We start from the raw sequence: 15445 nt of genomic DNA on the forward strand, positions 1-15445 counted from the left end.
TGGACCGAAGCATCCTCTGAAAAGAACACCTTGCCAACAGTGAGGCATGGCGGTGACTTGGTGATGCTCACAGTGAAGAATGGTGGTGGCTCCTGATGCTTTGGGGCTGCTCTGCTTCCTTGGGCACTGATGCGTGTTGACTGCAAGATGGATTCAGTGAAGCCGTAGAAATTTTGGGAGAAAATGTCATGCCTTCTGTGAAGAAGCTGAATGTTCCCATGCATATTCCAAAAGAAGTCCTGCAAGATTCTGGCATGGCTTTTACATTAGACTGACCTAAGCCCCATAGAAAATATTTGATGGGATTTTAAGAAGGCGTTGTGTTGGGCTTTTTACATTGTTCTCATTTCATTGGTTTATTGAAAATAGCAGAAAGTTTGATTTTGGTTGTAACTCCATATGATAATGTTAATTAAAAAAGGCATAAAAACATAGAAACCTACAACACAAAAGATATCATGTATATGCTCCAGTTCACATATTTCATGTGTGAAGGAAACCTAAGAAATGTAAATTTCAGTGCATTCGTTTTTCTTTTTACTTTAAATTGTGTATTCCAATATTTTCAGGTCTCCAGTAAATGATGTCACAGCTGCAAACCTCACAATTTGACTGCAAATTCTGACTGTCTGGTGCAAGACAAAGATTCTCAATTACTCAAATATTAAGGTCAGTGACACAGGACTTCACGGATAACAAGAGATTACTGACTGTGTCATATTTCCGCCCATTATGTTCGGTCTATAATACTAAATGTAGCTTCTTGCAGTGATACTAGTAGTGTGTACACCATTGTCATCTGAGGTCTCCATCCACCATCAACGTAATGATCTTCTACTTCATCTTGTTATTAAGGCTCAATGAGAGGTTTGTGCTTTCGACTTCTGAGCCTGTGGCTTACCAAATATTTAGGGAGCCGGGAGAATTTATGATTGGAGGTTTGTTTCCTTTTCACACCAATGTTGATAACTTGGAAAGCCATTGGAAGCCAGAACCTCTGAAATGTTCCAGGTAAGACTTATAATAGTTCCATATGGACAGTGGATTGCCGATCGCTAGAATGAGGGACCTTTTCACCTATCTCTCCTCACCTCAGCTGTCCTGGCTGCTGTATGGAGCCATGACTATAGGGTCCGAGGAAATACTCAAGCATACTAAGGAGGTGTGGTCGCCTTTTCTAGCAATTGGTGGGGACAACCCTTCACCAGTCTACCATTCATCACCTGTGCCATGAATAGATGATACATGTTAAATGAATATTGCCAACCTAGACCAAATGTGTTATGGGTGGTGGTCCTATCAATGTAACTCTTGTTTTTTGGGAGAACAGGGATTCTCTAACCCCATTCTGGCAGATGTGGTGGCCAACGATCATTGCATTCAGCTGCAGACTGAAATGACGGGAGAATATGTGACTCCATCTGTTTAAGACTATGAGCTAAGTAAGGTTACTCATGTCCACTTCTTAAATACTCATGTAGATGGGTGCAATTGCTTCACGGGAGACCCCTGTTGACTAGGTTGGTGGGTCTACCAGAAATTTCTGTTTCCACCTGATGGTAAAACCCTTAAGAAAAATAATTGGCAAGGATCCCACTTAACAAAATCCATACATTTGGGTATATAGAAAAGAGTCAAATTTACCGATACCATGGCGCGTGTTATGTATAGTTGGTTCTCTGTTCTGGTTGATAAATGAATGGCTAGAGGGGAAGTTGATAGGGCATATGACCATGATGCAGATAGAAGGTTAAATTTTCTTTGCAGAGCAACATAATTCAGTATCGAACCCAAAGAAGCATAAAATGTTACCGCATGTGCCTCTTTTGTTCTAGATGTCTTATTCACAAAGCGTTCACAATGTATGCAGCTTATAGACCGGTTTATAGCCCCAGCCAATTGTCCATGACGTCTCATTCGGTTTTATGTCGCACAGAACTGCTCACACATTCACTATTGCTGCTGACTATACAAAGCTGGAGCAATAAAATAGAGCGAAGAACATTTGGATTCCTATAAGCGCGGATCATAAGGGAAACGGGTGGCCGCGTTATAACATAGACTGGCATTTTCAGAAATCAATTGACACATTGGCAGTAAACACTACATTTCTGAGCTGTAGATGCGTTACCCTGTGCTGAATGTAACTGCGGCTCAGCCATCTAGAAGGCTTCCTGTATCACTGCTGGGAATTAAAGGGATTTCAAAGAAATAGAGAAAACACACAGCATCAGTCCCATGCAAAACTCAAATACAGGGATATTTTTAGAAGGAAGAAAACCACAACTATGTTTTTCCAAAATTTTTCTCCAGTGGTCCCTGGCGGTCTTTTTATTTATTTTCCTGCAGGAATGACATAAGCATCAGTGGTGATGCTAGCATGTTTAGCACGAGACTACTGAGGCCACAGTGGTCATGTAGATGGACATGATGTCATTATTGCAAGTGAGTCCAGAGAGGGAACAAGAGAACATTGGAATTGTTATGGTTTTATCACATTTGCTGCTCTTATGGTATTCTTTTTTCTTCTTACCATGGGTGAAATGAGGTATTGCATGGCACCTGCTGAAATAAACAGGCTGTATATATAATGCAAGGTTGTGTCAGGTCCTTCAGAAGAAAAAATGCTCTTTGAAACTGTTTTTCACTGTGGATCATATAAGAGGATCACTGATGTGGGAAGAAATTCCTTCTTAGGGAATTTTATAAACTAGGTAACCTTTTTAATCACTATGGTTTTTACCAAACATTTTCTGCTGCAGCTTGAATCCTACGGGTTTTCTCCAGGCGTTGGCAATGAAATTTGCTTTGGAAGAAATCAACAATAGCACCATCTTACTTCCAGGAGAGACTCTGGGCTATGAGGTCTATGACACTTGTCTTAACTCCATAGCTATTCTGCATCCTTTACTGCTCTTCCTAGCTAGAAATGGGACAGAAGAAGTGGAAGTGAGCTGCAACCTTACTGAGTACAAAACCCGAGTTCTCGCTGTGATCGGACCTTCATCCACCGAGATAGCCACATTTTGTATGAAGACTTTCAGCACCTTTCTAATACCACAAGTAAGTGTTATACAATAACAGCAACAATTGGTATAAATCTTTAGCGTATCAAGTCTAACTTTACACCACCTATCAGTTGGCTCAGTGGTGGACACAGACAGATTAGGGCCCCGGTGCAAGAACAGTACATGGGACCTTTGTAGTCCAATAGCTCCTTATAATGCATAATTTCACCTACTTTGGAGACAGAATTGGCCCCCTTTTCTCCTGGGCCCCAGGTGCACTAATGGTATGTCCGCCCCTAATTTGGCTTATTTTGGGGGGAGAATTTATCAGAAGTTTTGTGCCAGGTTTGTGGCACCAAAGTATCATAAATTTTGTCACTTCATTTTGTTTGCATAAAAATGTGCAACTTTTTCCAACTCCCTCAACTTTTGGAAAGTGAGTGGCAAGGTGGGCATGGTTAGTTAGACAAATAGATTTACACCAGATTTATGAATTGCGAATTTATTAAAAGTCATAAAAAGCTCAATTCTTACTCCAGCAGGGCTGTGACTTAACAACTGCAGAAACACCTATAAAAAGAAGTGTTTCATATAAGGATAGGCCAAATGTATTAAATATTGTGCAGCACTTTGATAAATTTGCCAGCACAGCCATAAGGAAAACTGACTTGAAACACTCCCCTTTTTGTACCAGGAATCTGCGCCATGCATTGTTGCTCCTCGCCTCTTTTATGAAGCCCCGCCACTTCCTAGAGTCGCCCCCGTGTCAGACAAACAAGAGAAAATGTCTAAAATATATAATAAATGTGGTGCAAGGCATGTAAGACAGGTGTATATTTTAATGATCCCTAGTAAGTCCAATGACTAAACATATATAATATACATTGAAATAAAATATGCTTTGTGTGCATATGATTTTTTTTACATCTGTAATGCCCCATCATAACCATGTTCATATTTATTTGACACTTTTGACAATGTCTACTTGCTAGAATGGTTCCTTGATGACAAGCTGATCACAAGTTGTCCTGATGCTGAGGCCCCTAGTAGTCAAGTGTAACCTATTGAATATCGAGTCTTCAAAATTCCTGCAGCACCCCCGGTGGAGAAATGAAGCACTGCAAAATATCCATTGGTATTAATGGGCTAAGTAACAGCTCAGCAGCTCTCAACTTTGGCTAAAGACCTTCATACACATTAGATTAAAGTTGACCGAAGCCATTGATTTTGTGGGGGATCAGCTGTCAATCTTACGTGTATGGAGGACTCATGTCTCTGGCAGCAGCTTACTATTCTCTACCCATAGGAAATACATAAAAGCTCACTCAGGTATTCATTTATTTGGGGGACTTGAGAGAGAAAGGTATGGCTACCTGAATAGATGAGGGGTTTTGAATCTTTAATTTCCCTCTATTAATTCGGATTGTTCTAACAGGGTATTTTAAGGAGGACCTGTCGCCAAGTCAAAAGTGGCCAGGTTTGCTATTGTTTTATTTCCAATGCTCGACTGAATAATCCGATTTTTGTTTTTTCCAAATCCAACATTTAGTTCCAGAGATATTGGTCTTTTTATTTAGTGCTAATTGTGATGGTCTTCAGCAATGGGGGCGTGACCCACAGGATCCTCTGGGGCATGTCTTTAGGCTGCTCTGCATAATTACCCAATGCACCACACCCCTTTTCTAAAGACCATACAAATTAGCACTAAATAAAAAAGCCCATATATTTGGAACCGTATGGCGGATTTTCAAAAAACAAAGATCAGAATACTCAGGGGAGCAGTGGGAATAAAATAACAGCGAAACAGGTCATTTTTAAGTTGGTGACAGGTCCTCTTTAAAATGGATTTGTGAATTAGAAAACTCCTTTAGGAGTGTAGGTTTATAATTGGCCTTTTTAATGCATGATAAGGTGCCAATACTGTTGTCGAAATCTCAGTTGGGTACTTTCGATATGCTTATGTTTTCAGATCAGTTATGCCGTGACTTCTGATATATTTAGCGATAAAACCATTTATCCAGCCTTCTACAGAACTGTGCCAAGTGATCAAAAGCAAGTGTACGGTATGGTGACATTGATGACGTTCTTCAAATGGAATTGGATAGCAGCGGTGGCCAGTGACGATGATTATGGTGAAACCGCTCTTCGACAGTTCTCTTCTGTTGGAATGGCTAGTGGAATCTGCCTTGCTTATGAAGGCCTAATTCCAACGTACCTCTCCACCTCTGACACAAGTACAGTTATTGAGGAGATTTTAGACAAGATTGAACAGACCGATGTGAAAGTAGTGCTGGTGTTTGCATCATTGACTCAATCAATAGCTCTCTTCAAGGAGGTTATTGTGCGCAACATGACAAGGGTATGGATAGGAAGTGCATCCTGGGTCCTATCACAGAGTATTCTTTCCTTGCCAGGCATTGAACGTGTTGGCACAGTCATTGGCTTCGTTCCAAGTGCCCACACTGTTTCTGGATTTGAAAAATTTTTAAGAAATATCATATCACAGAAAAATACACAAAATGTCAATGATGGCTTTCAAGACATTGCCCTTGAACCTGATAAAGTCCCGATCATTTTGAACCCACTCACAGCTTTGAATGCCCACAGCGTATACACAGCGGTCTATGCAGTGGCGTACGCTTTACATAAACTTCTTAACTGTACTTCTGTGAAATGTAACAAACAAGACTCCAACATCTATGCATGGAAGGTAAGCCATTTTCCATGTGCTCCATCAATATAATATGTATTTGTGCCTCATGCCCATTGCTAAAATGGCAATTTGCACTCTAGAATGTGGTGAAATTAATAGCATAAAAACACCATCATTTATATATGTTTATTCTGGTAGTTGCTACAGGAGGTGAAGAAGGTGGACTTCTCCATCTTTAACACGTCGTTCAAGTTTGACGATAGTGGAAATCCTAATACTGGCTATGATATAGTCACCCATAGTACGTATGTAATGGGCTTCTCCAAAATTGGATCCTACAACAAAGAAATGGAACTGAACAGTACTCTTATTAACTGGGGAACCCCTATGAATGTGGTAAGTTGGGAAATCAATAAAAAATGGCAGGTCTGGATAATTGTCTATACAAAGTAGATGATGTCATGCTTGATACTAACTCCCAAGTGGCCATGTTCATCCTAGATGTTTTTTGGCCAAAATTATTTTATTTTTTTCTTACTCTCTCTATTTTTTTGAGAGGGAGAAGGTGTGGGTAAATAAGCACCAGTGTAAGAGTTTGGGTAACATTGGGTATTATGGTTTTAGTGATTGTTTTGTAGTTTGTTTTGTGTTGTGAATTTGGATTATCTTGTTTTGGCCAAAGAACAAAAAGACTTTTGGAAGGGTTTCCGTTTCCTTCTAATGTGACCTTAGTGTTTATGTGATAGTAACATACAACTAACTTACCATCCTCACTGAAAAATGGACTAGTAAGAGTAAAAGATTTTATTTCTGATTGTATAGAACTGAAGTCCATGACCTATTGAGCATCATCAACTAGACAAATTGCTCTTACCGTCAGTGATATTGTTTGACTCTTGTGCCAAGTTTAAGGGCTTATTCACACTACTGATTTTCTCTTATGAGTGTTATCCTTGGTTTTCTCGCATAGCACTCATACCTATAATATTCTGTGGGGCCATTCACATGTCCGATTTTTTCCTCCGCCCGAGTGGTCCGTGGAAAATATCCTAGACATGTCCAATTATGATCCAAGGGTAGGAGCAAAATCGGCAATGCAAGTCAATGGGTCTGTGAAAAAAATCAGACCACACTTGGATGACATACGAGTGCGGTTTGTTTTTCACGGACAGTGAGAATGGAGGAGGTGGGGAAAAACTTTTTTTTATTTCTCCATGGGCGAGAAAATTGGATGACACTTGGACAACACACTGATCAATCTGTGATCAGAGTCTGATTAGAATAATCGGTCCGTTTTCCTCATATGTGTAAAAATCGGGCTTGTGAAGCCCTCAGATATGCCAAGATCTTTGGTATCTCTAGTCACCAATAACTTCTGTAGATGCCAACAGTTTCAGACCAACATACAGGGACAAAAAGGTCAAATGTGTCTTCAAAAGCTGGAGCTTAATTATTGAGCACTTATCAAGAGGTCTTCTTGCTTCTCAAAGGTTCCAGAATCTCAATGTTCGGGAAACTGTTTACCAGGACAAGTCAGAAGAGTGAAGGGAACCCATTCATGCTGTTTTGACTGCATTGATTGCCAGGAAGGAATGTTTCAGTCTAGTGAAGGTAAACCGTAAATATTGTATGGAAAGGTGTTGGACCTGTACGGTTGACTTTTAATTGACAGAATTTTTATGACTCTTCTTGCAGATGAATATCAATGTCAGTCATGTCCCGTGGGTCAGTGGTCTTATGTACGGAGTACCAGCTGTAGCAATCCAACCTACATGTATTTACAGTGGAGAGACCTCTCTGTAATATTTCTTCTGCTCTTATCTTTTGTTCTCCTCTCTCTGATCCTGGGAACCATCGTTCTCTTCTTCCAACACAGACGTAGTCCACTGGTGAGAGCCTCTGGAGGTCACATGTGCTTCTTCGCTCTCCTATCTTTGTTGGTTGTCACTTTGAGTATCATCCTTTTTATTGGTAAGCCTGTAGATTTTGTGTGCCAGATGCAGCAACCACTCCCAGCTCTGGGCTTTACGTGTTGCCTGTCAACATTCTCCATAAAAGCCCTCCAAGTCATGTTGGTAACAGATTTTAAAGACGTTCCCACAAAATATATTCAGTGGCTAAAGACCAAAGGAACATGGGCCACCGTGATATTGGGTATCATCATCCAGGGCTTGTTTTGTACATGGTACATACTCACTGCACCCTCTTTATACCAAAATGAGCAGGTGACTTTCCTCTATAAGTATCTCAAGTGTGAAATAACCAATGTCCTCAGCTTCTTCTTGATGTTTGGATACAATGGATTACTTGCTCTTATCTCCTTCATGTTGAATTGTGTAGCTCAAGCTCCTCCCGGTCAGTACAGCCTGGCAAGAGATATCACATTCTCCACGCTGGCATATTTGATGATATGGATTGTCTTTGTTCCTGTCTATGCTGAGGTCACCGATGAGAAGCAAATTTTGCTTCAAATGGTTGTGACTCTGGTGAGTTCCTTTGGTATAATGTTGGGTTATTTTGCTCCAAAATGTTATATTCTCCTATTAAAACCAGAAATGGCATCGGAAGAATATTTCAAAATTTATAATAATTAATGAATCAATTGTCTGTGACAATAAATGGATTTCTACCTGCAAAAACAGTACATCTGTCTTTTTTTTTTAAGGGGGAGGAGGGGATGATACATTAGACGACTTCCACCGAAAAAAAAATAAAGCAAATGGGCCCATACTATAAGGGAAAACCTTATGCTAAGGATCATCTGGAGAGGAAGAAGAGACGTCCATATGGACTGCTGACTGCTGCCATTCAAATTAGGTTGTCAACGCCAAAATTGATCAGTTTGGACACCATTTATCTAATGTGTACAGAAATTAACAAATACTCTATTACCATTGTAGTCAGAAGGGGAGGGGGTTCTGTCAGTCTTTGATATGACAGGAATAGCAATGTAAGGCTATGCTCACACACAGCGTTGTAGCAGCGTTTTATTTTTTAATGGAAATTAAAAGCTGCTTTTTAAAGAACCAGCAAAAGCTCCTCCTGCACACGCTTGCTTTTATTTTCCTGACTGAATTTGAGAACTGCAGCGTTTCTGAAACCTGCGGAATGTCAATTCTTTGAGTGTTTTTGCAGCGTTTTTTCACCCATTGAAAACAATGAAAAATTGCAAAAACACAAGCAAAACGCTTGTTGTGTTTTTGCAGCGTTTTTTGCTGCGTTTTTGGTGAATAAAACTAACTTTATTAAACATGTACTTGACGCGCCCCCTAGAACCATGGGGTACTCGCCACCGGGTGAGTCGGCTCCTTGGGATTGTCACGGGGGCGTGACCCGGTCCGGGGCCCTAGGCGGTCAATAAAAAAAGGACAGTTTGTTTAGGGGAAAAGTTTCGTGACACCACCAGTGGTATGCGGCTATAGGTGGCCGCCGCTGCTGAAAGAGACCGCTGGGGCCGTTGGTGATGCAGCTGGGATGGATTTGCTCTCCACTGGTAGAGCGGGGCCCCAGGGCTTCCGGTACGGTTTATGTAGGGGGTTGTGGATGTTGGGGTGCAGGACTGAGGGTGCAGATAATGACCAGACGACACATGAATGGCAGTTTCCTCTACTTTTACTTGAGCTTTGATGGTGCAAACCGGGGCACTGGTAACAGAAGGTAATGGAGATCCGGGCGGCCCAGAAGCAATTTGGGAATCCACCTCGCCAGGTGGAGTTGTAGGCCTTCCTTCTGCGCTGTCCTCTTTGGCCCTGCTGCATAAAACTATGCTGCGGCCCTCTTTCCTGAGCAATCATTAAATCCTCGCCCGTATGGCTGGCAGCTCGAGCCTTTTTCAGGCGTTGCTCCTTCGTGGCGGGTGTTTGGTGGGGCCAGGAGACCGGCAGTCTCCTGCCCTCCGGATTTAGCTACCGGGACTTCAGTACCCGAGCAACCACGGACTCCGGTGTCCGGTTTCTGACGCTTTTCTCTGGGGCGAGCTTGGTCACAGCTCCCTTCCCCAGGTTCTCCCTCGTCTCTCTTCCGTCTCCAATTGATTTTTCTCACTCCAACCGACTTTTCTAAACCCCGCCTCCAGACTCGAATTTAAAGGGGAAGCTCCTCTTAAACCTGGTTCGAGCTCCCCCTTCTGGTCTGGAGCCAGGAAAAGTGTTGGATGCTGGTGTTACCTGATAAGGGGACCCCTCCTTGCTTCTAGGCATGGCATCACCCCCTGTGAGGGAGGCAATGCCAATGTGACAAGGCAACCGGACTCCTGGGGTACCACATTACCCCCTAGTTAAATTCAGTACTCCCGGACTGAGGACACCTTTAGAGTTAAACAATTAGCAACAATAGCGATTCATATTATCAAAAATTTACAAAGTCTCAGAAAGGCAAAAATTACAGGACAACAAAAAACAAACAAAAATTGGGAGCAGTCATTGCAGTGCTAATTCTTTACGCCGCTATCCGGGAATTGTCTTTTTCCGGGTACCTGAAGGTTGGTTGGTGGGAACCGCCTTAACTCACTTCGTGTATCGTCCCTGGGCGTGGCTTCAGGGCACTCTGTCGGTGGGCCTGGTTTTCGGCCACGCCTGCGGTTTATTTTCAAGGCTAACAATTAACTTTACTCAATATTGTTCTGACCACATCTTGTCCTGTGGTCCATTTGTCCATAAATATAATAACTATATACACTCACGATTGCTTAAAAGTTCTTACAGGAAGTCTCTGTAGGCTCTCATGCTTAACGGTTGCAATTATATACTATATACTATTATCTTATTACACCTTAGGCCCTATAATGGGCAGGGAGCTGGCCTCTGGTACTACGGGTTGATCTACGCAGTACAGTTATTGCTAATGACCTACCCGGGTCTCTAGTGTCTACCGCTGGTGTGGTGGGTGCACTATTCACTACGCTACTTGTGGACCTACGTAGTACTGGTATACCAGATTGTCTTCTGTGAACTCCTAAACTCACCATGGGACTGACAGATTCACTGCTAGCAGGGGGTAGATTCACTCGTTCCACTGCGGTTGTGGCATCTGTTGCTGGGGTCGTCTGGTCTCCCAGCTGTTCTAGAGTCTCTGCGGCTTCTGGTAAGGCTACTTGGGGAAAGGTCAGAACAGGTACCACGATTGCTTGGTTCACCTGCGTCCAAGACCGGGGAAATTCTCCAAGGATGGTTTGGACCGTCTCTTCCACCTTTTCTGTGTGCTGGGGGCTGTTTTGGTCTTCCTCTTGGTAGCTCAATTAATCAGGGCATATCTTTTGGTGGTCTCTTGAGACTGCTGCCAAAGTTTCTCCTCCATCTTTACTGATGAGGCATACCTTAGTGTTGTCGAATTTTGAAGGAAAGACGGTGTATGGCTCAACCTCCCACTGATCGTCTAATTTGTGAACTCGTCTCTTCCTTTTGAGTACCTGTTCTCCAGGTGACAGGGGAACTGCAGGTGCGTGCTGATTTTAAGTTCTTTCCTGCCTCTGTCTCTGTCTGGGACAAACTTCTCTCTACACATTCTTGCACCTTGCGGTATTGTTGCTGCCGCTCCGTATCCCAGTCTGCATCTGGTGATGTCGTCTCAGGTGTTAAAACTCCCATGTCTAAGTCAATGGATAACTTGCCAGGTCTTGTCCTCATCAGGTAGGCAGGTGTACAGTTGGTGGAGTTCACCGGGATGTGGTTATATAGGTCTACCAAATCCGGTAACTTCTCTGGCCACAGGCTACGCTCTTCAAGCGGCAGCGTCTTCAACAGGTCTATTACTACCTGGTTCATTTTCTCGCATAACCCGTTGGTCTGGGGATGATATGGCGTCATCCTTATTTTCTTGCAGCCGTACAAGTTCCAGAATTCCTGAAACACTTCTCCTTCAAAGGCTGTGCCTTGGTCGGTAAGCACTCGTTCAGGGTAACCGTGCGGGTGACAAAAGTGTTGTTGAAACGCTTTGGCTGCCGTCTTAGCCGTCTGATCCTTCACTGGACTACTACCAGGAACCGAGAGTAGTGGTCTACTAGGGTGAGAACGTCGACATAGGCTGACCGGCTTGGGGCTAGCTTCACGTGGTCCAATGCTACCAGTTCAAGTGGTTGTTTGGTGACTATGGGCTGCAGGGGAGCAGTCTGGCTATTACGGTCTTTCCTTCTCAGGTTGCATGGACCACATTCTCGACACCATCTCTCGATTGCTTTCCTCATGCCAACCCAGTAGAATCGCTCACGTAGCAGGACTTGCAACTTCTTCCACCCAAAGTGTCCTGATCCATCATGGTACGCCTCTAAGACCATTGGCGCATCCCACTTTGGGACTACCACCTGCCAGACCAGTTTGTGTGTCCGGGAGTTGATGCTTCTCTGACGCAGCTTTCCTTCGTAGATGAACAGCTTTCCCTTCTCCTTTCACAACTGTTAGGTCTCCTGTTGAGCATCTGGACCAGGGTGCGAGTCAGCTTGGGTCAGCAACTCCTTTACTATGTGGACAGCCGAGTCTCTATCCTGCGTCTCTGCCCATCCATGGTGGGGCAATGGGTTAAACGTGGCCTCTCTGTTGGCGGAGAGCTTGTCCCTCACACAGTGGGAGCACTGGGTCACCCCGTGACGATGGAAAGCTGGTAGCTCTATCTCCTCCAGCTCTTCCGGGTCTTCTCCCCCATCTGGCAAGTTGGGCATCCTGGACAGCGCATCAGCATTAGCGTTTTTATGCCCCGCCTGATACTTGATGTTAAACTCGTAGTTGGACAGCCGGGCCATCCATCGCTGCTCCAGCGCACCTAGCTTCGCCGTTTCAAGGTGGGTCAGCGGATTATTGTCTGTGAAAATGGTAAACTTCACTGAAGCTAGGTAGTGTTTGAAGCGCTCTGTTACAGCCCAGACTATGGCTAAAAACTCCAACTTGAAGGAACTATAGTTGTCGGGGTTCCTTTCCGTGGGACGGAGCTTCCTGTTGGCGTAGGCAATCACTCTCTCTCTGCCCTGCTGTACCTGGGACAGCACCGTTCCCAATCCCACGTTGCTGGCATCCGTATAGAGTATAAAGGGTTGGCCATAGTCGGGGTAGGCCAGGACTTGGTTTCCGTAAGAGCCACCTTCAACCGAGTGAAGGATTCTTCTTCTTTTTTTACCCCACTCGAACGCAGGATTCAGGTTCTTGGCCTTCTTGGACTGGCCCACTAAGAGGTCCTGCATGGGTGCCGCTATCTTGGTGAAACCCTTGATGAATCTCCTGTAGTAGTCTACCAGCCCGAGGAACTGCCGCACTTCCTTGATAATGGAGGGTCTTGGGCAGTCCTTGATCATGGTGACTTTTTTCAGGGTCTTATGCTACACCTTCAGCGCTTACCACATGGCCTAGGTACTGCACCTTGGGCTTCAACAGGTGGCACTTGGACGGCTTAACTTTCAGGCCAAAACTGGATAAGGCCTCGAACACCTCGGCCAGGTGCTCCACTTGGTCTTCATACGTCTTTGAGTAGATGATTATGTTGTCCAAGTACAGCAGGACGGTTTCAAAGTTTTTGTGTCCTAGGCAACACTCCATTAACCGCTGGAATGTTCCCGGGGCGTTGCAGAGCCCGAATGGCATGCAGTTGAACTCGCAGAGGCCCTTTGGTGTCGTAAACGCGGTCTTCTCTCTGTCCGCCTCTGCCACAGGAACCAGCCAATACCCACTGGTGAGATCTAAAGTGGAGAAATAATTAGATGATCTCAGTGCAGCTAATGATTCCTCAATTCTGGGTAATGGGTAGGCGTCCTTATGTGTAATGCGGTTAATCTGCATATAATCAACACACATCCTCATTGTACCATCTTTCTTTCTAAAGAGGACTAATAGAGCTGCCCAAGGGCTACAACTATCTCTGATCACCCCAGCCTCTTTCATCTCCCGTAACATTCCCTTGGCACATTGATAGTGAGCTGGGGGTACAGGTCGGTACCTCTTTTTAATGGGCGGATGATCTCCTGTGGGGATATGACGTTGGGCCCCTTTTACCTGCCCAAAGTCTAGTGGGTGTTTGCTAAAGACTCACTCATATTCTTGGACCACCAGGTACACCCCATGCTTTTGGTGCGAAGGGGTGGAGTCAGTGCCTACTTGTAGCTTCTGACACCAATCCTCCATCTGCCCCTTGGAGCCGTTATCCTCTGCCGGTTGGATGGAGGCAAGGGTTCTACTGCCTTTATTGCATTGTTACTGACAGTGAACAGCTTAGCAAGGGTGGCATATCGGGATAAATGGACCTCTTTCTCCCCACAATTCAGGATGTGTATCGGTACTCTCCCCTTGTGGACATCGACTACCCCCCTGGCTGTCAAGATGGTGGGCCTACTATCAGAGTACACGGGTTCTACCAGGGCCTGATAATCTTGACCCCTGAGACCTATTGCTGCCCAGCACCATATTAACATTTCACTCCTAGGGTGTATTGCAATGTGGAATGGATCACTCACTCTGACACTGCTGACTTCTCCACCAGACAGCTCTACCTGTTGTCTTTTCATCAGGGTTCTGATCTCCTTCTGCAGAACTCGCTGCTGACTGGAACTGGCAGTCTCTGCGACCTGTTGCAACAAAAAAATAATTTCCCCAAGACAATTCTCTATCACATTGGTACTGAGTATTGAGGCAACCACGCCGACCCTGGTATATACTGTATGGCATTGATTACGGCATTACAGTGGCAGCGGCCGTGCCCGCGGCCGAATCCTCTCCCAGGTTGGGCATCTTCCTCCCCCCTAGTGAACCTCAGCCAGGTCCTGGGCTTCTGCTGGCATACCAGTATGCTGCTCTGCAGGCGAGAAGGATCGCTTACCCGGCGGTTCCAGATCGGGCCTCCTGCTTCCCCTCAGCTGACGTCAAATGACGTGATTATACAGTTCAGCAAAGTCTATGGCATACAGTACCCGGTTATACCGGACTACGACAATCCTGTTCGTGACACCACGACTGTGGGGTACTCGCCACCGGGTCGGTCGGTTCCTTGGGATTGTCACGGGGGCTTGACCTGGTCCGGGGCCCTAGGCGGTCATTAAAAGGCAAGGAAAGTTTGTTTAGGGGAAAAGTTTTGTGACACCACCAGTGGTATGCGGCTATAGGTGGCCGCCGCTGCTGAAAGAGACCGCTGGGACCGTTGGTGACGCAGCTGGGATGGATTTGCTCCCCATTGGCAGTGCCGGGCCCCAGGGCTACCGGTACGGTTTATGTAGGGGGTTGTGGATGTTGGGGTCAGGACTGAGGGTGCAGATAATGACCAGACGACACAAGAATGGCGGTTATCTCTACGTTTACTTGAGGTTTGATGGTGCAGTCCGGGGCACTGGTAACAGAAGGTAATGGAGATCCGGGCAGCCTAGAAGCAATTTGGGGATCCACCTCGCCAGGTGGGGTTGTAGGCCTTCCTTCTGCTCTCTCCTCTTTGGCCCTGCTGCCTAAAGCTATGCTGCGGCCCTCTTTCCTGAGCAATCATGAAATCCTCACCCGTATGGCAGGCAGCTCGAGCCTTTTCCAGGCGTCGCTCCTTTGTGGCGGCTCCGGGCTCTAGTATGCTGCTGAGCTGCCGGGTGTTTGGTGGGGCCAGGAGACCTGCAGTCTCCTGCCCTCCGGATTTAGCTGCTGGGACTTCAGTACCTGAGCAACCATGGACTCCGGTGTCCGGTTTCTGGCGCTTTTCTCTGGGGCGAGCTTGGTCACAGCTCCCCTCCCCAGGTTCTCCCTCGTCTCTCTCCTGTCTCCAACTGACTTTTCTCACTCCAACCGACTTTTCTAAACCCCGCCTCCAGGCTCCAATTTAAAGGGGAAGCTCC

The 15445-nt window shown here is 45.2% G+C and overlaps 1 protein-coding gene across 1 annotated transcript; it reads left to right on the top strand.

Annotated features, from left to right (window-relative positions):
* The first annotated feature begins 577 nt into the window (after nt 1-577).
* Nucleotides 578-8255, top strand: LOC141171568 (taste receptor type 1 member 3-like). Its single transcript, XM_073655248.1, has 6 exons — nt 578-1011; nt 2763-3063; nt 4978-5718; nt 5860-6057; nt 7152-7272; nt 7357-8255. The coding sequence occupies exons 1-6, from the start codon at nt 827-829 to the stop codon at nt 8253-8255; spliced, it is 2445 nt and encodes an 814-aa protein (XP_073511349.1). The 5' UTR covers nt 578-826.
* Nucleotides 8256-15445: the final 7190 nt, after the last annotated feature.

This window comes from Phyllobates terribilis, unplaced genomic scaffold (assembly GCF_046119375.1).
Source record: "Phyllobates terribilis strain yellow unplaced genomic scaffold, ASM4611937v1 Scaffold_12__6_contigs__length_324123572, whole genome shotgun sequence".
Lineage (NCBI taxonomy): Eukaryota > Metazoa > Chordata > Amphibia > Anura > Dendrobatidae > Phyllobates > Phyllobates terribilis.

What these genes read in the sequence shown, in the direction of transcription:
- LOC141171568 (XM_073655248.1), top strand. Translation starts at nt 827, where the DNA reads ATGATCTTCTACTTCATCTTGTTATTAAGGCTCAATGAGAGGTTTGTG. An exon ending in GAACCTCTGAAATGTTCCAG is followed by an intron (nt 1,012 to 2,762) that starts GTAAGACTTATA and finishes TTTCTGCTGCAG; the next exon opens with CTTGAATCCTACGGGTTTTC. An exon ending in GGGGAACCCCTATGAATGTG is followed by an intron (nt 6,058 to 7,151) that starts GTAAGTTGGGAA and finishes TGCTTCTCAAAG; the next exon opens with GTTCCAGAATCTCAATGTTC.